The sequence below is a fragment of the Stegostoma tigrinum genome, chromosome 10, assembly GCF_030684315.1.
Source record: "Stegostoma tigrinum isolate sSteTig4 chromosome 10, sSteTig4.hap1, whole genome shotgun sequence".
Lineage (NCBI taxonomy): Eukaryota > Metazoa > Chordata > Chondrichthyes > Orectolobiformes > Stegostomatidae > Stegostoma > Stegostoma tigrinum.
This window is the reverse complement of record NC_081363.1, coordinates 32,545,843-32,573,439: the sequence shown is the minus strand read 5'-3', so window position 1 is coordinate 32,573,439 and position 27,597 is coordinate 32,545,843. Positions and strand designations below refer to the sequence as shown.

Genomic DNA, 27,597 nt, shown 5'->3' with positions numbered 1-27,597 from the left:
TTAATCATTAATGAGTAGCAAAGCAAAGAATTTTGCAAACGATGTTTGCGTATCGAGCAAACAACAGTATTATTGACATTAAGTGCTGTCCCTGTCAAGTCAAAGGTTTGTTTGACAACATTTCAACATATCATATTTGCAAACAGAAAACAAGAGAACAATATCTCATAAATTGCGGATTGCTTTGAGCAGAGGACAGCGATTAAGTAGGTTCTGAAATAATTGGTAAGTTGTTCAGTAAATCATTTTGCAGAATATTGTGATACAGTAAATCATTTTGCAGAATATTGTGATACATTTTCGTAAGGCAGGAAACAATTAATAAACAGCTTTTTAATGAATGTTGCTACATTTTATGTGTTCTTATGTCCTTAGTCAACAAGAAAAAGGAGTCATATGTAAGGTTTAGAAAGCTAAACACAGAGCCCTTGAAGAATACAAAGATAGCAGGAAAGAACTCAAACAGCAAATTGGGAGTGCTAAAAGGGACCATGAAATGTCTTTGGCAAAAAGGATCAAGGAAAATTCCAAGGCATTTAAGGAGTAAGTGGGTAGCTGGGGAAAAGGTAGATCCACTCAATGATAAAGGGTAGAATTTATGAATGGAGCCAGAGAAAGCCGGTGAGATCTTTAACAAATATTTTGCATCAGTATTCACAAAGGAGAATAACTTGGTGGATGTTGATATTCTAGGGCATCTCGACATAAAAATGGAGAAGGTTTTGGGTGTTTTGAAAAGCATTAAGGTAGACATTCCCCAGGACCTCATTGGATCTATCCCAGAATGCAGGTGAGAAAATTTCTAGGGCCTTGTACAAACTCCTTGTATTCTCTTCAGTTACAGGGAGGCGGTAGAGGACTGGAGAATAGACAATGTTTTTTGAGCAGAGATAATGGGAACTGCAGATGCTGGAGAATCCGAGATAACAAAGTGTGGAGCTGGATGAACACAGCAGGCCAAGCAGCATCTTAGGAGCACAAAAGCTGACGTTTCGTCAAAAAGCTGTGTTTTCCTTTGTTTAAGAAGGGCAACAGGGATAATTGGGGAAATTACTGGCCAGCAGGCCTTACATCAATGGTAGGGAAATTATTGAAGACGATTCTTAGGGAAAAGATTCAGAGAAATACGCACTTATTAGCAATAACCAACATGACTTTGTGAGGGGAAGGTCATGTCTCATAAATGTGATTAGGTTTTTTGAGGACGTGACAAAGATGTTTGATGTGGACAGCTATGCACGTGGATTTTAGCAAGCCCTTTGACAAGGTTCTTCATGTCAGGCTGATACAAAAGATGAAATCACATAGGATCCACAGTGAATTAGTAAGATGGATACAGAACTGGCTTAGTCACAGAAGACAGAGAGTAGCAGTAGAAGAGTATTTTTTCAGATTGGTGTTCTGTGATCAGTGGTGTTTGGTGGAGGGGGAAATGATTTGGCGGAGAATATAGGTAGGCTGATTAATAACTTTGCAGATGTCACAAATATTGGGGGAGATGTAGATAGTGAGGGGGATTGCCAGAGGATATAGCAGGTTATAAATAGTCTGGAGATTTATACAGAGAAATGGAATATGGAGTTTATTCCGGACAAATACAAGGTGATGCATTTTGGAAGATCTAATGCAGTATGGAAATGTATAGTAAATGGCAGAACTCCTAGTAGCATTAACATACAGAGGAATCTAGCCAACACAAGAGGATAAGACGTTCAAGAAGGCATATAGCATGTTTGCCTTCATTTGCGAAGACATAAAGCATAAAAATTGACAAGTCATGTTGAAGCTTTATAGAATTTTAGGTTCGAGAAGCTTAGTTAGGCCACAGCTGGAATATTGTGTACAGTTCTTGGTTCTACACTAATAGGATGACGTCGAGGCTTTGACGAGGGCACAGAAATGGTTTACCAGGATGTTGCCTGTTTTGTAAGATATTAGTTAGGAGGAGATTGGACAAGCTTGGATTTTTTTTTATTTGAACATGAAAGGATGAGGGGTGACTTGATAGACGTTTACAAAAATATGAGATGCATGGCTAGAATGCATAGTCAGAGTCTTATGCCTGGGGAGAAATGTCAGTTACTAGGGGATATAGGTTTAGGGTAAAAGGGGTCAAGTTTAAAGGAGCTAACAGAGGAAGGGCTTTACACAGAGGATGATAAGTGCTTGGAATACACTGCCGGATGATGTAGTGGAGGTTGATACGGCAGCAATGTTTAAGAGATACCTTGATACATCTATGAATAGGCAGGGAATAGAGGGATAGGACAGCATACAGGCCTCACTATCTACATCTCCCCCAATATTTGTGACATCTGCAAAGTTATTAATCAGCCTACCTATATTCTCCGCCAAATGCAGTATACAGGCAGGAGGCTTTTAGTTTAGAAAGACATCAGATATCAGCACAGTCTTGGTGGGCCAAAGGGCCCACTTCTGTTTTTACAGTTCTTTGTGTTTTTTTTTCTAATTTTGAATGAGCTAACTTTTTTTATGCTATACAATTAATATTTTCTTCACTGAACTCAGGGTTTACTTTGAAGAATGTAAAAAAATTCCAGAAGAAATGTTCACATATAAAATATTAGTTAATCACCATTAACTGAAATAATTTCAAGAAGCCCTAAAGCTACATCAGATCTATCTCCACAGAACAGAGAATGGAGTGATTCCTTTGCCCCATGCTCCAAGTTGTTACTTTAATTGAATATATCAGTGTGAAAGAATTGCAAATTTGCAATTTGACGAACAAGTTTGTTTCTATTGAGATTTGAAGTTAAATCTTTGAACTCAAGAATTGTTTCATCAGCTTCATGGTTTTGTTATCTATGTTTTTCTTTCACAGCTCATGATGGATCCAGAAGAGTTTGACTATTTTCTTTTGGTGAAATAATTGTGTTTGCCTGGAGTTTTGTACTTGCAGGGAGCACTGCAGGAGCAACATGCCCACCACATTATAGACACCCTTGGCCATGGAGTGCAGAACCCTACATAGCGGGCAGATTTTTTTGGAGAGGAAACATGTCAATTAGTTTGAGTTCTTGGTGTACGTGTAGGTATTAAAAGTTTAGCCCACAGAGTTGTGAAAATTGTGAGCTAATAGGTGGACAATCTAGTATTTGTGACAATGGTAAATAATAGATGGCAAATAGATATTTAAGGTATTGGGAAATAACAGAAAAAGGTGAGTAAATTAGAATATGTGAATTTAATGTCAATAAAAGCAAAATATCTAAACTAAAACCAGAGAATGCTGGAGAAACTCAGCAAGTATAGCAGCATCTCTGGAGAGCGTTAATGTTTTCAGTACAGTGTGTTTCTTCTTCAGATACGTTTAAGTTCAAAAAAAAAGAAGGAAAGAAAGATTAAACAGAAAGGAAAAGGAGGCAGCAACTTAAAATAAAAAAAATTAACTTAATTTAACAATTCTAACATCTCTTAAAATAATTCAGAACCAAAAAGGAATGCAACTCCACATTTATAACATTTCATTTTCTGGGTGAGGAAAGTTAATTGACAGACATTAATAATTGCTTTAATATTTCAAGGGACTTATTATTAAAGTTAACTACCTGTGCTGCATTAAAATGGATAATTAAGATTTACATCATTAATACATTATTTTTGAACAGGATACATTTACATGTACATTTTAATCAATTAAAACCTTCTAACTGATTAAATATTTAACAGCATCTTATGTTTGTTTAGTACATACTCATAAGTGGTGTGACCTTTTAATCTTTTACTTATAAATTGTGTGTGATACTATCTCTTTCACTAACACCTGAAGAAGGAGTAAAAGTCCTAAAGCTGCAACTTCAGGAAAATCACAGGGATATAAAGTGGGAGGTGCTGTTTATGTGAGCCAGGCCAAGTGGCACAAAGTGATCAACAATTTCAGTTAATTTGCAATTCATAAAGTATTTATTCTGTTGCACAAGTAACAGTTTGTTTTAAGCTTTAATAATGGCATGTGTAGTTCATACTATTATTTTTTCAGCAAATTCTGACTCAATATTTTTGCAAAGAAAAGCTTTGTCCCTGTATTATTTTCTATCTCTGTTCTCTCTATCTTTAATTAGCAGCTAAAGATAATAATAGAACATAGAACATAGAACAGTACAGCACAGAACAGGCCCTTCAGCCCACAATGTTGTGCCGACCATTGATCCTCATGGATGCACCCTCAAATTTCTGTGACCATATGCATGTCCAGCAGTCTCTTAAATGACCCCAATGACCTTGCTTCCACAACTGCTGCTGGCAACGCATTCCATGCTCTCACAACTCTCTGCGTAAAGAACCTGCCTCTGACATCCCCTCTATACTTTCCACCAACCAGTTTAAAACTATGACCCCTCGTGCTAGCCATTTCTGCCCTGGGAAATAGTCTCTGGCTATCGACTCTGTCTATGCCTCTCATTATCTTGTATACCTCAATTAGGTCCCCTCTCCTCCTCCTTTTCTCCAATGAAAAGAGACCGAGCTCAGTCAACCTCTCTTCATAAGATAAGCCCTCCAGTCCAGGCAGCATCCTGGTAAACCTCCTCTGAACCCTCTCCAAAGCATCCACATCTTTCCTATAATAGGGCGCCCAGAACTGGACGCAGTATTCCAAGTGCGGTCTAACCAAAGTTTTATAGAGCTGCAACAAGATCTCACGACTCTTAAACTCAATCCCCCTGTTTATGAAAGCCAAAACACCATATGCTTTCTTAACAACCCTGTCCACTTGGGTGGCCATTTTAAGGGATCTATGTATCTGCACACCAAGATCCCTCTGTTCCTCCACGCTGCCAAGAATCCTATCCTTAATCCTGTACTCAGCTTTCAAATTCGACCTTCCAAAATGCATCACCTCGCATTTATCCAGGTTGAACTCCATCTGCCACCTCTCAGCCCATCTCTGCATCCTGTCAATGTCCCGCTGCAGCCTACAACAGCCCTCTACACTGTCAACGACACCTCCGACCTTTGTGTCGTCTGCAAACTTGCTGACCCATCCTTCAATTCCCTCGTCCAAGTCATTAATAAAAATTACAAACAGTAGAGGCCCAAGGACAGAGCCCTGTGGAACCCCACTCACCACTGACTTCCAGGCAGAATATTTTCCTTCTACTACCACTCGCTGTCTTCTATTGGCCAGCCAATTCTGTATCCAAGCAGCTAAGTTCCCCTGTATCCCATTCCTCCTGACCTTCTGAATGAGCCTTCCATGGGGAACCTTATCAAATGCCTTACTGAAGTCCATATACACCACATCCACAGCTTGACCCTCATCAACCTTACTAGTCACATCCTCAAAAAACTCGATAAGGTTTGTAAGGCATGACCTACCCCTCACAAAGCCGTGTTGACTGTATTTGATCAAGCCATGCTCTTCCAGATGGTCATAAATCTTATCCCTCAGAATCCTTTCTAACACCTTGCAGACGACAGACGTGAGACTTACCGGTCTATAATTGCCGGGGATTTCCCTATTTCCTTTCTTGAAGAGAGGAATTACATTTGCCTCTCTCCAGTCCTCAGGTACGACTCCAGTGGAGAGCGAGGATGCAAAGATCTTCGCAAGTGGCGAAGCAATTGCATTTCTCGCTTCCCAAAGCAGCCGAGGACAAATCTGATCCGGGCCTGGCGACTTGTCAATCTTAATGTTTGACAAAATTTTCAGTACATCAGCTTCCTCTATCTCTATCCATTCCAGCATGCACACCTGCTCTTCAAAGGTTTCATTCACTACACAGGTCGTTTCTTTCGTAAAGACAGAAGCAAAAAACTCATTTAGGGCTTCCCCTACCTCCTCAGGCTCCACACACAAGTTCCCTATGCTATCCCTGATCGGCCCTACTCTTTCTTTGACCATTCTCTTATTCCTCACGTAAGTGTAAAATGCCTTTGTGTTTTCCCGGATTCCTTCTGCCAAGCCTTTCTCGTGCCCCCTCCTGGCTCTCCTCAGACCATTTTTGAGCTCCTTCCTTGCCTGCATGTAATCCTCTCTAGCTGAACTTGACCCTAGCTTCCTCCACCTTATGTAAGCTACCTTCTTCCTTTTCACTAGAAGCTCCACCGCTCTCGTCATCCAAGGTTCCTTTATCTTACCCCGTCTTGCCTGTCTCAGAGGGACATATTTACTCATCACTCCCAACAACTGTTCCTTAAACCATCTCCACATGTCTATAGTTCCCTTACCATGGAACAACTGCTCCCAGTCCATGCTTCCTAACTCATGTCTAATCGCATCATAGTTTCCTCTTCCCCAATTAAATATCCTCCCATTCTGCCTAATCCTCTCCTTCTCCATAGCTATGTAGAATGAGAGAGTGTTATGGTCACTATCACCAAAATGCTCTCCCACCACAAGATCTGATACCTGCCCCGGCTCGTTTCCGAGCACCAAGTCTAGAATGGCCTCTCCCCTCGTCGGCCTGTCAACGTACTGCGTTAGGAAACCCTCCTGAACACACCTTACAAAAACAGCTCCATTCAAATCTTCTGCTCGAAGGAGGTTCCAATCAATATTAGGAAAGTTAAAGTCACCCATTACAACAACCCTACTGCGTCCACACTTTTCCAAAATCTGTCGACCTATGCTTTCTAGAATCTCCCTGCTGCTATTGGGGGGCCTGTAGTAAACCCCTAACGAGGTGACTACTCCCTTGCTGTTCCTAATTTCCACCCATACTGACTCAGTAGGCAGATCTTCCTCGACAATGGAAGCTTCTGTAGCTGTGATACCCTCTCTGATTAGTAGTGCTACACCCCCTCCTCTTTTTGCCCCCTCCCTATTCTTTTTAAATGTTCTAAACCCTGGAATATCCAGCAACCATTCCAGCCCATGAGAAACCCATGTCTCTGTTATGGCCACAACATCATAGCACCAGGTACTGATCCATGCTCTAAGTTCATCACTTTTATTCCTGATACTCCTTGCATTAAAGCAAACACACTTTAACCGATCCCTTGGTTCCTTCCCAGGAAAATCCTTCCCACTAGCTGGTCTACCTCTTGCTACTGCCTCACCTGCATCAACGCTCACCTCTGGTATACAGCTCAGGTTCCCACCCCCCTGCCATACTAGTTTAAACCCTCTCGAACTACTCGAGCAAACCTTCCACCCAGGACATTGGTCCCCCTCCAGTTCAGATGCAACCCGTCCTTCTTGTACAGGTCCCACCTTCCCCAGAAGGCATCCCAATTATCAACATATCTGAAACCCTCCCTCCTACACCAGCTGCGTAGCCACGTGTTCAGCTGCGCCCGCTCCCTGTTCCTCACCTCGCTATCTCGTGGCACCGGTAGTAAACCAGAGAACACTACTCTGTTCGTCCTGCTCTGCAGCTTCCATCCTAACTCCCTGAAATCACTTTTTATATCCTCAAACCTATTTCTGGCTATATCATTTGTGCCAATATGTAACACGATTTCTGGCTGTTCACCCTCCCCTTTCAGAACTTTATACACCCGATCGGAGACGTCCCGGACCCTGGCACCAGGGAGGCAACATACCTTCCGGGAATCCCGATCTTGCCCACAAAATCTCCTGTCGATTCCCCTAACTATCGAGTCCCCTACCACGAGTACTTTTCTATTCTGCCCCCTTCCCTTCTTTGCCACAGTGTCAGGCTCAGTGCCAGAGAACTGACTACTATGGCTTTCCTCTGGTAGGTCAACCCCCCCAGCAGTATCCAAAACGGTATACTTATTGCTGAGGGGAATGCCCACAGGGGATCTCTGCACTGTCTGTCTGTCCCCTTTCCTCCCCCTAACTGTAACCCATCTATCCTCGTCCTGAGCCTTAGGAGTTACCAACTCCCGATAACTCCTCTCAATTACCCCCTCTGCCTCCCGAATGATCCGTAGTTCATCCAGCTCCAGCTCCATTTCCCTAACACGGTTTTCAAGGAGCTGTAGCTGGGTGCACTTCCCGCAGATGTAGCCAGCGGAGACGTGTGCCACATCTCCCAACTGCCACATTTTGCAGGAGGAGCAAGCAACTGCCCTAGCATCCATACCCCACTTATCTGAACACCCACTCAATACTAAAGCAGAAAGCTCACTTCAAGTAATAATAACAAATTAATAACAAACTTATGTTCAATAGAGAAAGTTTAGAATGAACCTTACCTTATTAAGTAGGTTAGAGGAGGAGGGCGGGTGGGAGACACTACAGTTGTAGAGTCTCGGGTTAAGCCGCCTTGCTGCTATATATGGTCACTGCTTTCCTTCCCGGCTGCCCCTCTGGTCCTCGTCACTTCCTCTGATGCTCCCGCTCCTTCTCTGAAATAATGTGCAACTGTTGAAGAACATGGAATGCTGTGGGGTTGTATGAACCACAACAGCCATTAATGTAATTGAGTAAGTTTTGCTCTGCTGTTCTATTATGTGTAGAATACACCATCTATCATTTGTTTCTTCAATTGTTGGTGATCTTATTTAAAACAAGGTCAACTTTACTTAAAATTAGCAATGGTGCTTCAGTAGTCTACCATTATTGTGGTGCAGATACAACGGAAAATGATGTTGTGAGTGACTTACGACATTACATAAACAACATCATTTTTATGTTGCTCAATAAAAATGTTGAACAGTTAATCATCATGAATTGGCTTCCATTAAATTAGTGAGAGTGGATTGACATTTCTGTTCCTAATTAATGGTTGAAATGACTTTTTTAAGTATGTAATTTAGATAATTCACCATATATTCATGGATTACACAACCTTATTAAAAACCAAGTATTATATCAGTAATAGTACCCAGGCTGTAGATTGTTTCAGAAGTTGAAGACAAAAGCCACTACATGCAGTATCCTCTGCATATGTTGCGTAGTAAATTGTGCTGTAAATTTGTTACTGAAGAACAAGGTACCTTTATGGTGTTTGTCAACTATATCACCATCTTAGCAATTTCCTTGCTACTTGTCCATTGCAAGTGAGGCAGATCAGGTGGACTTGCAAGAGAGTGCCAAAAGACAGTTGATGGAAAGTTGGCCTCTGATAGTGGTTTGGAGGAAATATAAACAACAGGCAATCTAATGTCAGAGGGAATGTCATGAATTGGAGGTGCTGGTGTTGGACTGGGTGGACAAGGTCAGAAATCACACAACACCGGGTTATATTCCAACAGGTTTATTTGAAAACACAAGCTTTCAGAGTCTTATTCCTTCTTCAGGTGTTAGTGAGAGAGGTAGTAACACATACAGAATTTATAAGTAAAAGATTAAAGGGTCACACCACTTATAAGTATGTGCTAAACAAACATTAGATGCTGTTAAATATTTAATCAGTTAGAAGGTTTTAATTGATTAATATGTACATGTAAGTCTATCCTGTTCAAAAAGATGTACTAATGATGTAAGTATAGTGTCAGAATAGCAGTACAACTTGAAGAGCAATATGTGACTGAAACTGAGAATGATTGCAATATAAAAAAATGATTTAAAATGTAGAATGAAAGTTGAAAAATATTGATAATGGACTTTTAAACAATTCTAAAATGGATAGGACCAACATCTTCGGGAAGGATGATAATGCTGGAGATTTTAAGAATGTGTGATTTCAAATTATTTCAGAATCCTTACGTAAGTCTCCCAGAAGAGGTCCTTTCAACCACCTAATGGTGCGCCAATAATTGAATTCTAAGTGGGCAGATATTCCAATTTCTCAATCTTCTTAAATAATACTTTACAGTAAATGTTGAAAGTTCCTGCATCACTAGTAGATGGTTGTATTCAACTAATATATATTAGAAAATTGTGGGCATGCTGTCCATAATTTTCCATCCACTGAAATCATACCAGTATGTACTGCCTGAGGCCAAACTGATATGTGGGAGTTTAGTAAAATTTACACAGAAATGTAGATATTACATAACATTACACTCCAAACTGTTTGGAAATCTGAGGACTAATTCAATATTCCTACACATGTAGAAACTTATTTATTTGGCCAAGGACTTGGTTATCTGACCTAATCCCCCCTTATTTGGCTCATGTCATACTTGTTCATAACACTGTGAAATGCTTGGTAGGTTTTACTGTGTTAGTGCACTATATAAATGCACTTATTATCCTTGGTGCATTATTCTTAATAGAAAAGTTGAAATTGTATTTGCAGAAACCTGGGAAGGGATGACTTCCCAACATTTCAACATTGTAAATTACAACATGGAGAATGGAGGGTGTAGGGTTTGCCTAAGAAGAAGTAATTTATAAAGGTGATGGGAGAAGAAATGTGCTTTGAGATTTTCAACTGTTCTTCTATTGAAAACAGGATTCCAAGAGAATTGATAGAAACCATGGTCCCTTCAGTAATTTTGCTGTTAGTCGTTGCCCTGTTTACTGGAACAGACGTTTCTGCAATGAAGAAGAAACTGCATGATAACCATGAAGAAGACCTTCAAAATCATGGGCAAGAATCTGATTTGGCAATGATTTCTTCTGCAAACACTGATTTTGCTTTTGAGCTCTACAAAGAAATTGCTAACCAAAGTACTTCCAATATTTTCTTCTCCCCTCTGAGTATTTCCACCGCTTTAGCCTTGTTGTCACTTGGAACCAGATCTGTGACACGGGAACAGCTTTTCCAGGGACTTCACCTCCATAATATGACAGAGGAAAGAATAAATGAAATGAACAGAGGCTACAAACGACTCTTACAATCCCTGACGGCAGAACAAAATGAGTTTCAGCTATTAATGGGAAACTCTCTTCATATGCAAAAAGGCTATGATGTGTTGCCAAGCTTTCTGAATGAGTCCAAGAAGTTTTACAATGCTGAGGTGTTTTTTCTAGACTTTAATCTTGATCCTGAAAATGCCAAGCTACGATTGAATGATTACGTGAAAAAGATGACAAAAGGGAAAATTAAAGACATGTTTGACACAATTGACCCTTCGACCAAACTAATGCTAATTAACTACATCTTTTTTAAAGGTAAATCAATTTTTATTGTTGAATGTTTTGCATGTTATACATTAACTATTATAAAAAATATTATTGCAGTCTGAACATAGTCAAACACCATTGCTGATGTTTTTCAAGATATAAAAATCCGTTTTAATCATATTGATAGAATTTCTTTGGCTTTACAAATGTAAACAGGTATCAATAATTTTACTTAAGTATAAAAACTTTAACTAACAACATCAACTATTTCATTTTACATTTTAGTTCTGTGAAATTGAGCTTTATCATCATGTAACATTGATATAAAGGCTGATCGGAAGACCCCCTTTTCTAATTTCATGACAAACTAAAGTGCAATCAATCTCAAAAATACTTAGATTACTTGTTGATGATAGCATTGACATTAAAAATGCAGTTCAAATAAAATAAGGTAAAATGAAAAGCAAGATGTTTGAAGAGCTCAGAATCTTTAAAACCACAGAATTGCTACGGTACAGAAGGAGGCCATTCAGTTTGTTGTGCATCCGGACAAACATCATTATTAATGTCAATCTCCTGCCTTTTCCCCATACCTGTGCACACTGTCCAGATGATCATCCAACGCTGTCTTAAATGCTTCAATCCTATGACAGTTCCAGGAAGTGCATTCCATACCTTAACTACTCACTGTATGAAAAGTTTCTTATCGCCTTGCCTTCTTTTGCACATCACTTGAAATCTATGCCTTCTTATTCTTGTTCTTTTCATGAGCAGGAACACCTTCACCCTACCTTCGCCATCCAGCCCACTCATGATTTTGAAAGTCTCCACTAGTCTCCTCTCAACCTTCTTCTCTGCAAACAGAAGAAGTCTCAATTTATGCAAGCTAGCATCATTCTTGGAGCCATTTGTGAAGATTGTTTCTGCACTCTCTCCAATGCATTCACATCTTTCTTATGATGTGGCATTCACAACTGTATAAAAAATTCAATTAAAGTCTAACAAGTGTCTTACACAAATGCAACATCACCACTTTATTCCTGTACTCTATATCCCTATTAATAAAGCTGAGGACACTGTCTACTTTATTAACTGCTCTCTCCATCAGTACTGGCAATGATCTGTGCACATATGCACCCAGGTCTCCCTGGTCCTGAACCCCCTTCAGAGTTGCTCCCTCTATGTTATATTGTTTTTCAAAGTTCTTCCCACCAAAATGCACCACTCACATTAGACCACAAGAGAAGAAGGCCATTCAACACAATCATGGTTATTCTGATAATCCTTAGCTCCCCTTTCCTGGCTTTCCTTCATCACCCTTGGTTATCTTACAAACTAAAAATCTGTTTACCTCTGCATGAACATACTTACTGACTCAACCTCAACAACCCTCTGTAGTAAAGAATTCCACAGATTCACAACCCTCTGAGAGAATAAATCCCTTCTCATATGACTTGAAATGTGCAATGCCTCATTCTCAGAGTATGCCCTCTTGTCCTAGATTTTCCCAGGGGAAACAATCTTTCTGCATCTACTCTGTCAGGTCTCCTCAGAATCTTATACAGACCCAATCTACTCAACTTCTTCTCATAAGACCGTCCCTCCATACCTGGTATCAGCTAAATGAACATTCACTGGACTACCTTCAATTTTTCCTTTACTTAAAAGGAGCCTAAAACTGTTCATTGTATTCTAGCAGTGGTCTGACCAGTGTCTTGTCCCTTCAGGAAAACATGTTTACTTACATATTTGATTTGCCTTCTCTATTACCTGCTGTACTTGGATGCTAGGTTTTTGGTGATTCTTGGACAGGAGTCCCAAGCTCTCTCCTATTGCTTTCTGCAGTCTTTCTCCATTTAAATAAGATTCAGCTCTCTATTCTTCCAGCAATAGTGCAAACCTCCCCATCTTATATTCCACCTTCCAATTTTTGTTGACTCACTTAACCTGCCTACATCCCGCTGCACACTGTCATCCTCACTACTTGTCTATTTTCGTCTCATCCACAAACAATGGTACATTCATTTTCCTCATCTCAGTCATTAATATATATTGTAAATAAATGTGGTCCCAACACTGATCCCTGTGGCACTCCATGAGTTAGAGGTTGCCACCCTGAAAATTCCCCTCTTATCCCAACTTTGTGTTCTATTCGTTAGCTAATCCTCTATCCATGTGAATATACTACCCCCATCACCATAGGATATTATCTTATGAAGCAACCTAATGTTTAGCACCTTATCAAATGCCTTCTGAAAATCCAAATCACATACCTTGCTTTCCCTTTATCGATCCTGCTTGATACTTTCTCAAAGAATGTAGTGAATTTGTAAGTCATGATTTCCCCTTCATGAAGCTAAGATGACAATGCTTAATCTTTCAGTGTATTTCAAAATACTGCTCTGCTCTTGCATTCACTGACACTTTCCCAATAATAGTAATTAAGCTAACTAGCCTATATAGTTCCTGACTTCTGCCTCCTTCCATTTCTAAATAAAATAAAACTGGCATACTTCTAATCTTCCGGGACTTTTCCAGAATCAAAAGATTCCAAGAGGTTTACCATTATCTCTGTATCTACTTGCTTCAATCCCATCAGGATTTAACAGTCGTAATCCTCATTAGTTTCCCCCAGCACTCTTTTCTCCAGTAATAGTGTACTTATTTCCACTCCTCCTTTTGCTCCATGAATATTTAGTACATTTGGGGTGTTATTAGTGTCTTCTGATGTCAAGACTAATGCAAAGTATTTATTCAACTCCTCTGCCATTTTCTGGTTTCTTAGTTTTACTTCCCCAACCTTATTCTCTAAAGGGCCTATGTTCACCGTAAATTCTGTCCTCCTTTTCATATATGTAAAGTAGCTTTTAGTATGCATTTGATGTTCCTTTCAAGTTTATCCTAAAAGTTTACTTTCTTCCTCTCTTTGTTACCTTTTGTTGGTTTTTGTAACTTCCCCAATCCTCCAGTTTACCACTAATCTTTGTCACATTAGATGTTACTTTGTTTCTTTCTAATTAGTATGAAGTCCTCTTCATAGCTCTTGCTATTTGATTCGCCAAGGCACTGTTCGCAGCACAGACGAAGTGAAGCCCAATCCACCAGAACAGTCCCCTTAGTACTGGTAATCGCGTCTCATGGGCTGAAGGCTATTCTACCCACACCAACCTTTGAGCCACGCATTTAACTCCTTGACTTTATTTACTATATGTCAATTTGTTTGGGGCTCAGGTATGAATCCAGAGATTATTACTTTGGAGATGCTGCCTTTTAAAATTTAGCTCTTGTCTTTCAGCAAAATCTACTTTGCTATTAATTTACATAAAGCTACAAATACGTGGTGATCTTTGAATCACAAGAGCAATGTTTGATCCACATCTTCTGAAAATTTATTCATAAGATCTGAGTTAAAACAAAGGTTGAAGAATAACTTTTACATAGGAAGTTAGAATTTGGAAATCCTGCTGAATCCTAGCTGCAGAAGGGTCTTTAAACACTTGGAAAGAGCCATGAAATCATTGTTTGGAAAATAGAAATATTGAAAGGCATGAGAAACAAGTAGGAAACAAGTGGAATGCTGGCTCAGATTGTAAAAAGCACTACAACAAAGGAAGATTGCTATTAGAAGAAAGCCATAGCAATGACTTAGTTTTGAAACATACTGGCAAAGCACTAACAAATGCACAATGGATCAAATGGTGTTTTTCTGTATTGTAATGGCTTTACACATGCAAAATAGTGTCAATCTGCTGTTCATCCTCAAGGTCAAATTTTATCCTATTGTATTTAGCATGGTACACCATTATTTGATTTGCAAGTTTTGGGGCAAATTTTGCAGCATAACAACTAATATAAGGGACTCGACATCTAGGGTCATGAAACAATGGACACTACAATCAGATTGTTTGTTACTTATTCTGAAGTTTGTTGCTCTATTTCTTTTTGGAGAAAAGTCCTCTCAACAAAGTAATTGCTTTTGTGCAGAATGACTGTGATGGATTTGCAAATGTGAATGAACTGTTTGATCCTCGACCTCAAAATTACATCAGACTTGTCCTTACATGTACCAATGGTTCTCTACCTTTTAGCAACAAGGTATACTTCAATATAGGGGCATTTAAACAGTCCTTGGATAAGCATATGGATAACAATGGGATAGTGTAGGGGGAGGGGCATAGATTAGTTCACAGGTCGGCGCAACATCGAGGGCCGAAGGGCCTGTTCTGCGCTGTATTGTTCTATGTTCTATGTTCTATGTTCTAACTGTAAAAATCCCAAAATTATAAAATAAGATAGCATTGAATGAGACAGAATTAAGTTTTTCAAACCAGTTAACCCCACTTTTCCTCCAATGCCCGTTTATTTTTCTTTCAACTTATATTTAAACCCCCTTGATTAGCTACTGTTGAATCTATTTTCACCACCCTATCATGCAGAGAATTCCCTATCTTAACTATGTGCTACCTAAAAAAAGTCTTCCCCTGATCTCACTTCTGATTCTTTAACCAATCGCCTTGAATTCATGCCATTCATCCATTGGAAACAGTTTCCCTTTGTTACTCTAGTTAAACCCTTCATGACTTCAAATACTTCTGTCAAATCTTCTGCGAGTTTTCTCTGTTTTCAGTAGAATACCCCAGCTCCTATAGTCTATCCAAATAACTGTAATCCCTCAGTCTTGAAATCACTCTGTTTCCTGTAATTTATTTCCTCTCTTCTTTTCTCCAGATTAGCAATTCTGGCTCTATGCCATCATATTTGCTTTTCCATGTCCTGCCATGTTCAATGTACTTCAATCTTGTCAAATAAAGGGTTGCCTTGCTTTTCCCAGCACTAATGTTAGGCTAACAGGTATTGTAATTAATAGTTATTAATATTAGCTTTTTAGAGAGAATTTTCCACAATATTCCTACAGTGTTGAAACAGGCCATTTGGCCCAACAAGTCCACACTGACCTTCTGCAGAGCATCCCACCCAGACCCATCACACTACCTTATCCCTGTACCTCTGCATTTCCCGTGGCTAATGCAGCAAACCTATACATCCTTGAATGCAAGGATAATTTAGAAAGTCCAATCCACCTTACTTGCACATCTTTGAACTGTGGGAGGAAACCAGAGCACTTGGCGGAAACCTATGCAGACACGGGGAGAACGTGCAAACTCCACACAGACATTCACCTGAGGGTGGAATCAAACCTGTGAGGCAGCGATGCAAACTGTTCAACCATTGTGCCACACCAAGAGTTTTACCACAGCAGAAGAGCTTTCTGTTATTCTGATAATGTTTGTATGTGTTCTATCATGGTTGTAACTGCTGTATTTTAACAGGAAACCCCAAAATTTGAAAGATGTAATACTTTGATTGTAAAATTGTGTGTTTACTACCAGAATTCAACCTGTTAACAGTAACAGACCAAAGGGCTGAAATTCTTAGGTTCCTGCTGTTGTTGCTAGAAGATTTGGCTAATCGGGAACTCTGTCACCTGAGTTAGGCAGGATAGCTGCCTATCTAATGGTTGGAGCCATCAAAGTAATTTGTTTTTGCAAAAGTCTTAGGAGATCATCAGTGCTACCCAACCCACTAGAAGCTGGAAATGTCAGCGATATTGTCATGCTTTTCTAACAAAATAGAGAAGGATTGATTCAGGTCACACTGTGTATTAGCCACTCAACTCCTTAGGTCTCAAAACTGACAATCCAGCCATTCTTTTTCAATGGAAAATCCTCTTCACCCTCCACTCCTGAAATGAGTTACCTTTTGGAGCTTTTAATAGAATCCTCATGATGATACTGGGTCTCAAAAAACATTAAATCTTTTATGTCTAATGGTGGATTCTCCACAGGGAAACACAGGAGCTCCCTAAGACTCAATGGTCATAGGGAAATTGAGGAGAAAATATGTAAGAGAGATCACAGACATCTGTAAGAATAATAGGGTTGTATCAGTAGCTTATTTTAATTTTCCAAACATTGTCTGGGACTGCCACAGTGTTAGAAGTTTGGATTGTGAGGAATTTATAAATGTGTTCACAAAAATTTTCTTTATCAATATCTAAATGTTTCCAACAGAGAATGAACAAAACTTGATCTTCTCTTGGGAAGTAAGGCAGGGCAAGTCACTGAAGTGTTACTACGTGAACTCTTTGGGACTAGTGATCATAATTTTATTAGTTATTTAATTGTTGTGGCAAAGGGTAAGTTTCCCATAAATTTTAAGTTCTCAATTAGAGTAAACAAGTGTTAATGGTATGTGACAGGAACTATCAAAAGTTGATTGGAGTAGACTGTTTGCAGATAAAGGAATGACTAACAAGTGTGTTAACAAGAGCTCAGAGGCATTATGTTCCTGTTAGACTGAAAGGTAAGACTGTTAAATTTAGGAAATATGAATGAATAAAGATATTGAAGTTCTAGTCAAGAACGAAACAAGAATCATATGTTAGATATAGACAGCTGCGATCAAATAAATCTCTTGAACAGTATAAAGAGTGTAGGGACATTCTTAAAAGGGAAATCAAGAAGGCAAACAGGGGATAGGAGACAGCTTGACAAATGAGATTAAGGATAATCCAACGAGATTCTACAAGTACATTAAGGGGAAAAGAGCAACTAGACAGAGAGTTGGGCCTCTTAAAGATCAAAGAGATCATCTTTGTGTTGAACCTCAGGAAATGGGATAGATGATAAATGAATATTTTACATCAGTCTTTATGTGGAGAAAGAAATGGAGGCTTGAGAACATAGGGGAAAAAATATTGATGTTTTGAAAACAGTTCATTTCAGAGAAAAGGAAGTGTTGGAGGTCTTTGAAAACATGAAGTTGGATCAATCACCAGGACCTGATCAAATGTATTCCAGGATGTTGTAGGAAGTTAGGGAGGAAACTGTGGTGCCCAAGCAGAAATATTTCTATCAATTATAATCACAGGTGAGGTGCCAGAGTACTGGAGGGTGGCCAATATTGTGCCTTTATTTAAGAAAATATATGAGGAGAAGCCTGGGAACTAGAGCCCTGTGAGTCTCACATCAGTGACGTGTAATTTGTTGGAGGTGATTCTGAAAGATAAGATTTACATGTATTTGGAGAGGCAAGGAATATTAGGGATAGTCAGCATAGTTTTGTGCATTGGAAAGCATGTCTCCAAACTTGATTGAGTTTTTTGAGGAAGTAACCAAAAAAGAATGATGATGGCAGAATGGTAGATGCTGTTTATGTAGACATCAGTAAAGCCTTTAGTGAGGTTCTGTATGGTAGACTGGTTAATAGAATTAGATCACATGAGATTCAGGGTAAACTTGCCAATTGGATACAGATTGGTTTTACGTTTGGAAACAGAGGCAGAGGGTTGTTTTTCAAACTGGAGTCCTGTGACCAGCAGTGTTTGACAGGGGTCAGTACTGGGTCCACTTTTGTTTGTCATTTATAGGAATGATTTGGATGAGAATGTAGGAGACGTGGTTAATAAGTTTGTGGATGACACCAAAATTGGTGGTATAGTGGATGGTGAAGAAAGCTATCTACAATTACAGAGAGATCTTGATCAATTGGATCAATGGGCTAAGAAGCAGCATTTGGAGTTTAATTTGGATAAATGTGGGATATTGGTAAAACAAACAAGGGCAGAACTTATACAATAAATGGTAGGGCCTTGGGTAGTGTAGTAGAACAGAGAGACCTAGGGGTTCAGGTACATATTTCCTTGAAATTTGCATTGCAGGTAGACAGGGTGGTTAAGAAGGCATTTACCACTCTTGCCTTCATTGCCTAGGCCTTTGAGTATAGGAGTTGCAACGTCATGTTGAGGCTGTACAGGACATTGGACAGGCCTCTTCTGGAGTGTTATGCACAGTCTGGTCGCCCTGTTATGGGAAAGATATTAATCTGGAGAGGGTTCAGAAAAGATTTACCAGGATGTTGCTGGGAATGGAGGGCTTGCATTGTAAAAATAGGCTTGATAGGTTGGGCCTCCTGTCATTGAAGTGCATGAAATTGAGGGCTGACCTTATAGGGGTTTATAAAATCATGACAGGCATATATAAGTGAATAGTTAGGTTGGGGGAGCTCAAAACTAGGGGGCATATGTTTTACGCGGAGAGGAGAAAGTTTTAGAAAGGACATGAGGGGCAACTTTTTTTTACACAGAGAGTCATTAGTGCATAGAATGAACTGCCAGACGAAGTGATGGATACAGGTACAGTTACAATGCTTAAAAGACATTTGAATAAGTACATGCATAGGAAAGGTTTGGAGGGATATGTGCCAAATGCAGGCTAGTGGGACCAGTTTAGTTTGGGAACATGGTCAGCATGGACTGGTTGGAGAAAAGGGTCTGTTTCCATGCTGTATGAAATGATAGGCAGAAGATCACCCATGATCTATTTTAATAAAATTTCCTAGCTTCTTTTCCAGGGATCAGAATCCTGATGGAACCACATTTTGCTCCATTATTCACCACCCACAGTTTCAATGTAATGGGCCAGTGCAGAATTTCAAGCTCCAAGTTCTATTAATATCACAACTGAGTTCTGAGACCCTTTGATAGAAGAAAGCTAAAGCAGTGCTGGTGCAAAAAAGTGACCATTTGCTGACAAATTATAGTGACAAGCTTTAGCAAGATTCCATTAGAACATTCTTCCCTCATGTTCCATCTCCATGGGATATGGTACCACCTGGTGCCACTGACAATATGCTCTGGCTATCAACTAACAGCAATTAACCCCCTGTAGTCCACAATTGTATCCTAGCTCTGTAACAAGATTCTCACACATGCTTTCCACTTACAACTATTCTTTCTGAATTAATCTATAGGAATTAACTATGGCTGAATTACTCTGTCAAATTTATGTCCAACAGGAAAATGGAAGAAACCATTTGATCCAGCACAGACTCAAGAAACATTGTTTAGTGTGAACAAAACCACAAAAGTAACTGTTCAAATGATGCGCCAAACAAATGTGTTCAGTAAGATATCTGACTACAATCTTTTCAGTAATGTAATAAAACTTCCTTACCTCGGAAATGCGTCGATGATTGCCATCTTGCCTGCAGATGGGAAACTAGAACATATGGAACAAAATCTTTCCCGTGAAAAATTTGAAGAATGGGTCCAGGAACTTGCTTACCACAAGTAATTAAAATTTCATTCCAATCAGTTTAAATATGCGAAGTATTTTTGATATTTATGCTAAATACCTGTCCTTTTGTATAAAAAATGATTTTTGTTTGCTTTCCTCCATTGTTTCAAAATTTTGCTGAGCAGGCAACATTGTTTCCTCCGCTTTCCAAAAGTATCACTATCATTGTCATCTGAGATGAAAAATATTCTCGCCAAAATGGGTGTGAGAGATTTGTTTACACCTGAGGCCAACTTGTTTGGGATAAGTGAAAGTGAAAATCTGAAAGTTTCACAGGTAAGTTCATTATGATGAAAATATTTTCTACTATGCTGGAAGATGCCCATTTGTGACACATGTATATCTAAATTAATTTAAATGGTATTAAGAAAATTTCTGCCAATTTTGGCTTTTGTTATCTAAATGAAGTCAAACTACTGAATGCATTTGACATTTTGGAAGGTCAGGTAGTCTGGAAAAGATGATGAGGTTGCTGTTCTAATTAAGGCTACCATTAGTACATTACTGAGATATGACATTAGTTCTAAAGATCAAGATGTAGAATCAATTTAGTAGAAATAAGAAATAGCAAAGGAAAGAAATTACTAGTGGAAGGAATTTATGCACACCACCCCTCCCCCCCGACCTTACAGAAGCTGCACTATTTGACAGAGTATATGAGAAGAAACAAGGATAACTTGTAAGAAAGGTACAAAAATAATCTTGGCTGATTTAAATCTACATATAGATTGTACAAATCTGATTAGAAAACGATATCTTGGAAAAGGATGATGAGTTCATAGAGTGCATTCAGGACAGTTTCTTAAAGCAACATGTTCTTGAGCATGTTAATGTAGAACTGGCAATGCACAAAGTGGTTGGATTGTTTAATGACCTTACGTAAAGAAGCTTTTAGGTATCAGTGATCAAAACACGTGAATTTCGCATTCAGGTTGAGGGTCTAAGACCAGTGTTTTAAATTTAACTCAAAGGAATGATCAGACTATGAAGATTGAGTTGGCTAAAATGAACTGAGAAATTAGAAATGTAGCAACAGAGAAAATAAGTGCAGGAGTAGGTCATTCAGCCCTTCGAGCTTGCACCACCATTCAATCTGATCATGGATGATCATACAATTTCAGTATTCCTGCTTTCTCTCCATACCCCTTGATCCTTTTAGCCACAAGGTCCATGTCAAGCTCCCTCTTGAATATATGTATTAAACTGTCCCCAACAGCTTTCTGTGGTAGAATTTCACTGGTTAAAAACTCTTTGAGTGAAGAAATTCTTCCTCATCTCGGTTCGCTTACCCCTTATTCTTAGAATGTGAACACTTGTACTGGTCTTTCCCAACATTGGAAACATTCTTTTCACATCTAGCCTGTCCACTCCAATCAGGACTTTATCTGTTTCTTTGAGACTCCCCCCTCATTCTTCTAAATTCCAGCAAACACAAACATACTCCAGTCTTTCTCATATGTCAGTCTGCCACCCCGAGAATCAGTCTGGTGAACCTTTGCTGGGCTCCCTCAATAGCAAGAATATCCTTCCTCAGACTATGAGACTAAAATTGCACACAGTACTGAAGGTGTAGTCTCACCAAGACATTCCTACTCCCGTACTCAAATCCTCTCGTTGTGACGGAGAGCATGCCATTATCTTTCTTCACTGCCTGCTTCACCTGTATGCCAACCTTCAGTGACTGTTCAACCATGAAACATCAACCAGTCTTGTTGCACCTCACCTTTTCCTAAACTGCCACTATTCACATAACAATCTGCCTTCCTCTTTTTGCCACCAAAGTGCATAACGTCACATTTATCCACGTTATATTGCATTTGTCAAGTATTTACCCACTCAGCCTACCTGCCTTAGTCACCCTGCAGCCTCTTAGCATCCTCCTCACAGCACATTCTGCCACCTAGCTAACGTCATCTGCAAATTTGGGAATATGACATTCAATTCCTTCGTCCAAATGGTTCATGTATATTGTGAAAAGCTGAGATTGCAGCACTGAGCCCTGTTGCACCACACTTATTACTGCCTGCCACTCTGAAAAGAACTCATTTATTACAACTTTCTCCTTCATGTTTGCCAAACGGTTCTCTATCCACACCTACACATTACTTTTGATACCATGAACTTTAATTTTGCTTGCTAATCTCCTGTGTGCTATGTTGTCTAAAGTTTTTTCAAGGTCCAGATATACAACACCCACTGATTCACTCTCGTCCATCCTACAGGTTACATCCTCAAAAAATTCCAGAAGATTTGTCAAGCATGATTTCCCTTTAGTGAATCCATCCTATCACCATTTTCCAAATACTGAATTATTACGTGCTTACTAATTGACCCCAGCATTTTCCCCACCAGTGATGTCAGGCTAACTATAATTCCCCATTTTCTCTCTCCCTTCCTTTTTAAAAAGTAGCATTACATTAGCTACCCTCCAGAGTCTGTAGAATGTTGGAAAATGATTAGCAATGCATCCATTATTTCAATGGCCACTTCCTTAAGTGCTCCGGGGCGCAGAGCATCAGGCTCTGGGAAGTTATCAGGCTTTAATTTCATCAATATCCCAAATCCATCTACTGACTAAGAAGGATTTCTTGCAGTTCCTCCTTCATGCTTGATGCTCTGTCTCGTAGCATTTCCGAAAGGCTATTGGTGTCTTCCTTTATTGAAGACAGGGCCAAAGTATTTGTTCAACTGCTGTGCCACCTCCTTCTTGTCCATTATGAACTCACCTGATTCTAGCTATAAAAAACCTCCATTTGTCTTCTCCAGTCTTTTTGTCTTCACATATCTATAGAAGCTTTTGTAGTCAGTTTTTATGTTTCCTGCAAGCTTACTGTCATTTTCTATTTTCTCTTTCTGAATTAAACACTTTGTCCTCCCCTAATGAATTCTAAATTTCTCTCAGTCCTCAGTTTTGCTTCATTTTCTGGTCAATTTATATATCTCCTCTTTGGCTTTAACGCTATCCCTGATTTCCCCGTTAGCCATGGTTAAGCCACCTTCCCCATTTTACTCTTACACCAGACAGGGATGTACAACTGTTGAAAGCTCACCATTTGTACTTTAAATTCTGCCATTACCTATCGACCATCAACACCTTAAGATTCCTGGGCTAGCTTACCCTAGCCAATGCATACCTCATACCATCAAAATTGGCTTCCTTTAAGATCAGGACCCTAGTCTAAAATTAAGTCAGTAAAGATGCAGTGGCAAACACTTAAAGAGATACTTCATAACCTTTAAGAAAAATGTAAACAAGTGAGAAACAAAGTCTCTGGGTGCAATCCTCTTCAGGCGCTGGGGGTCTTTTCAACTCACTGGAGTGCTGCTGAGACCCATGTTGGTGCTTCCAGAGGGGGCCCAATAAATTAAAAGTTATCAGGCAATGGAAAGGCTACCAAGGACCATCACCTGGAGAGAGATAATGGGAACTGCAGATGCTGGAGAATCCAAGACAACAAAATGTGAGGCTGGATGAACACAGCAGGCCCAGCAGCATCTCAGGAGCACACCCTGGAAACAGGTTTTGGCATGGAAGTCTCATCTAGTCCAAGCTGCCAGTCAAACAGAGACTGACAGTTCTTGCACTCAATATCACCACCTCAGGGGCTATGGCTGCTGCAACAAGCCCACTCCCCAACATCTCAAAATCATGAGCACTGAGGAGCAGTTGTCAAGTTTGGAATCATTGGGCAAGGGAGCTTGAAGGAAAGGCAGGGGTTTGGCTCAGTGAAGTTTTTGCCCATTGTTCAGACTCCTGATCAGGTATGGCTTGCCTTTGATTGAGGTACTGTTTACAGTGTAAAGCTTTCTGCAGGAAGGCAGTAGCTGAGCTTGCCATTGGGCAACTGGCCCAATATTGGCTGGTTAGTCCCAGAAGAACTTGGCTGAGGCCCTTAGGTGGTTATTAATTGGCAATTAAAGGGCCTCAATTGGTAGTGTGGCAGGATGGCCAACTATGAACGTTCCCACCAAGAACTTAATTCTTGTGAAGACAGGAAGGGTACGTGATTTAAATGCATCACCAGTTCGCCACATTCAGACTACAGTTTGAAGTAGGTCAAATAATTAGGTAGAATTTTTTAGAAAACAACAAAGAATGACTAAATAAAAGGAAGAAATTAAAGAATATCAGAAAGCTATTTAAAACATAGAAACAGATAGCAAGTGTTTCAACAAGAAATTGAACGGGGAAGAGTAACTAAAGTGAACATTGTACCTCTAGAGAGTGTGCCTGGGGAATTAATAATGAGAAATGAGAAAATGGTGGAAGCAGTTAACAGATATTGTGTGTTTTCACAAAATAGAAATAAATAGTATCCTATGAATTCATATACATTAAAAGGTGAAAAGAGAAAATGAACCTAAAGAGTTCCACACCAAGAAAGAATATTGAAAAAAGTATTGGAGCTGAATTTTGATAAAATCTAGAAACCAGATGGCCTACATTCAAGGGTCTACTAAGATAATATGTGTAATTTTCCCAAGTTCCCTACATTCCAGAAAGGTTCCATCAGGCTTGAAAATAATCTATACAAGAAAGGATAGACACAGCCAACAGGAAATCACAGGCGAGTTAACGTAATTGCTATCACAGGTGAAAAAGTTAGATTTTATTGTTTGGGCAGTATGGTAGGGTACTCCAAAAGTCTTAATGGATCATGCAGAGTTAACATGGATTTGGGATAAAGGAATTGGATTTGACTAATTAGTTCTCTGAGGAATTAAAAAGTAATGTAAAAGGGAAGCCGATTCTTGGGGTGTGGCTTTTTAAAGGAATATTCACCGGTTGGTGAGTTCTAAATATCACGGGTAGGCATATTCTCTCCTTGTCCTGACTCTGTTGGACTCTCAGCTCCTGGGCTGGGCATGTCTGTAAATGGCCTAGCTGAGGCCGGGCTGGTGGAGTTACTACCTGCAAGTGGGCCGAGTCTGGGCTGATGGATGTATTGGGTCTCCTCCAATGAGTGGCTGTTGCGTTTTGTAGCTGTCCAGAGCTTTAGTGACACTGCATCTGGAGCACTGTATACAGAATTAATCACTGTACTTATGGAAGGATGTTAATGCTTTGGAAGCAGTTCAGTGAGGGTTTACTAAATGAACACCGAGATGAGCAGACTGCCTTGTGAGGAAAAGCTACGCAGGCCAGAACAATATGGTCTTGGTTTAGAAGAATCACAGGTGACTTAAATGAAACATGTAAGATGCTGAGCGTCCTTGACTGGTTGGATGTGGAGAGGTGTTTCCTGTTGTTGGAGAACCCCGCTCCAGGGATAAACTTAAGGGATTGCCATTTAACATACGTAAAGAAGAATATTTTCCCAAAGTTAGTCTTTGAAATTCCTGTCCTCAAAACCCATTAGCTGCAAGATCTTTAAATATTTTTAAGGTAGTGATATATAGTGGTAGATTTATTCTTTATTACCAAGGGGATGAAAAATTATCAGAAGTTTGCATGAATGTAGAGTTGAGGTTCAAGTCAGATCAGACATGATCTTATTGAATAGCAGAGCAGATTCCAAGAATTGATTGGTCTGTTGTTCCTTGTTTAGTTTTTCTGTAGGTGTGCTTTTACTTGGATTCCCAAAAGGCATTTGATAAGGTTTCATATCAAAGGTTACTGTACAAAATAATATGTCATGTTTCAGCCAGTAATACGATAATATGGATAGAGGAATTGTTATTGAACTGAAAAAAAGGAGTAGAGACGAGTGTGTAACTGTCAGGTTGACAAGCTTTAATTAGTGGGACACCACAGGAATTAGTGATGGAGCTTCAACTATTTGCAATTGTAGGGGCAGAATACATGGCTGCTAAATTTAAAACTGACATTAAAAGTAGTAGAGTAAGTCGTGAAGAGGATGTAAGCCCACAAAGGGATGTAGGTAGGTTAAGTGAGTAGACAATGTTTCAGCAGATGGATGGAATGTGGGGAAATGTGAGCTCTTGTGGGATAAATATCAAACTAATGTATCTCATGAATGAAGACAAAATGCAAAACTTTGAAGTTCTGAGGAATTGCTGTTCTGGTACAGAGATCATATGATGTCAGCGTGCAAGTACAGCAAGTGATCGGAAAACAAATAGAATGTTGTTTATTGCCAGGGAATATAAATATTTGGATGCTCTTTGACCAGTTTTAAAAGGCATTATGGAAACCACTTCCGGAAAACTGTGTTGTGTTTTGGTTTCACATTTGTGATTTGAGAGAATATAATTGTGTTGGAGGCATTTCAGAGAAGGTTCACTTACCTGATACCTTGAATGCAGTAATTACTCTATGAGGAAAGATTACACTGTTTAGGCTTGTGAGAGATAATGGGAACTGCAGATGCTGGAGATTCCAAGATAATAAAATGTGAGGCTGGACGAACACAGCAGGCCAAGCAGCATCTCAGGAGCACAAAAGCTGACGTTTCGGGCCTAGACCCTTCATCAGAGAGGGGGATGGGGGGAGGGAACTGGAATAAATAGGGAGAGAGGGGGAGGCGGACCGAAGATGGAGAGTAAAGAAGATAGGTGGAGAGAGTGTAGGTGGGGAGGTAGGGAGGGGATAGGTCAGTCCAGGGAAGACGGACAGGTCAAGGAGGTGGGATGAGGTTAGTAGGTAGCGGGGGGTGCGGCTTGGGGTGGGAGGAAGGGATGGGTGAGAGGAAGAACCGGTTAGGGAGGCAGAGACAGGTTGGACTGGTTTTGGGATGCAGTGGGTGGGGGGGAAGAGCTGGGCTGGTTGTGTGGTGCAGTGGGGGGAGGGGACGAACTGGGCTGGTTGAGGGATGCAGTGCAGTGGGGGGAGGGGACGAACTGTTTAGGCTTGTATCTGTTGAAGTTTAGAGAATGTGAGCTGGCCTTATTGAAGCAAGTAAAAAATTAGCTATGATTTTTTAAAAAATGGTCAAGCTGACTTCAGGAGCTGAATATCTAACTCTTGCTCATGGTTCATGTGTAGTCTGGACAATTTTCTGGCTGTTGGTCCAATTAGATGATTTGATAAGTGTTTCTCTGAAATCCACAACAGTAGTCATTGTCAATTAAGGAAGAGTGTACTCCCACTGAAGTTGGAAGCTTTCCATCAATTAAATGCCACGAGTGGTAAGAAATCAAGAGAAACATAAAATTTACAACACATACTGAGGCTATTCAAACTACAATGTCTTTGTTGGCTGGCAAAAGCTTTAAGTCTAATTCAATTTTCCAGCTCTTAGTTCATATTACTGCCTTTGTATCGACATTGCAACTGCTTTTCCAAACTTCGAAATCTTTGAAACGTACTAAGGATTTCAGCTTCCATCATATCAAAGCTGTAAGTTCCTTCTCCCAAGCATCCTCTCAGTGAAGAAAATTGTCCTCAATTCTCCTGTAATCCTTCTGCCAAGAAGGATTTTTGTCTCTCCTTATTGATGAGTCTGCTAAAGGAATTTGATCCTTCATCAGCTCCACCTAGGCCCCTTATAGTTTTATAAATCTAAATCAAATATTGCCTCAACCTCCAGCAAAGATTTGAGATTGCAAATGGGCTGGAAGGTTTGCTATACTTTTAAGCTTAATGGCTGTGAGAAGCTGAATACCAATGAT

General features: G+C 39.8%; 1 protein-coding gene across 2 annotated transcripts in view; it reads left to right on the top strand.

Annotated features, from left to right (window-relative positions):
- The first annotated feature begins 96 nt into the window (after positions 1-96).
- Positions 97-27,597, top strand: part of LOC125455890 (alpha-1-antiproteinase-like) — a 29,712-nt gene continuing 2,211 nt past the window's right edge. Inside the window, exons 1-5 of one of the 2 annotated variants that reach the window (XM_048538423.2) lie at positions 161-225; positions 694-790; positions 10,275-10,936; positions 19,745-20,018; positions 20,151-20,301. In XM_048538423.2, the coding sequence (XP_048394380.1) occupies positions 711-790; positions 10,275-10,936; positions 19,745-20,018; positions 20,151-20,301 (1,167 nt within the window). In that variant the 5' untranslated portion in view covers positions 161-225; positions 694-710. Of the gene's footprint in view, positions 226-693; positions 791-10,274; positions 10,937-19,744; positions 20,019-20,150; positions 20,302-27,597 lie in introns of both variants that reach the window. The other variant, XM_048538424.2, reaches the window with a different exon arrangement.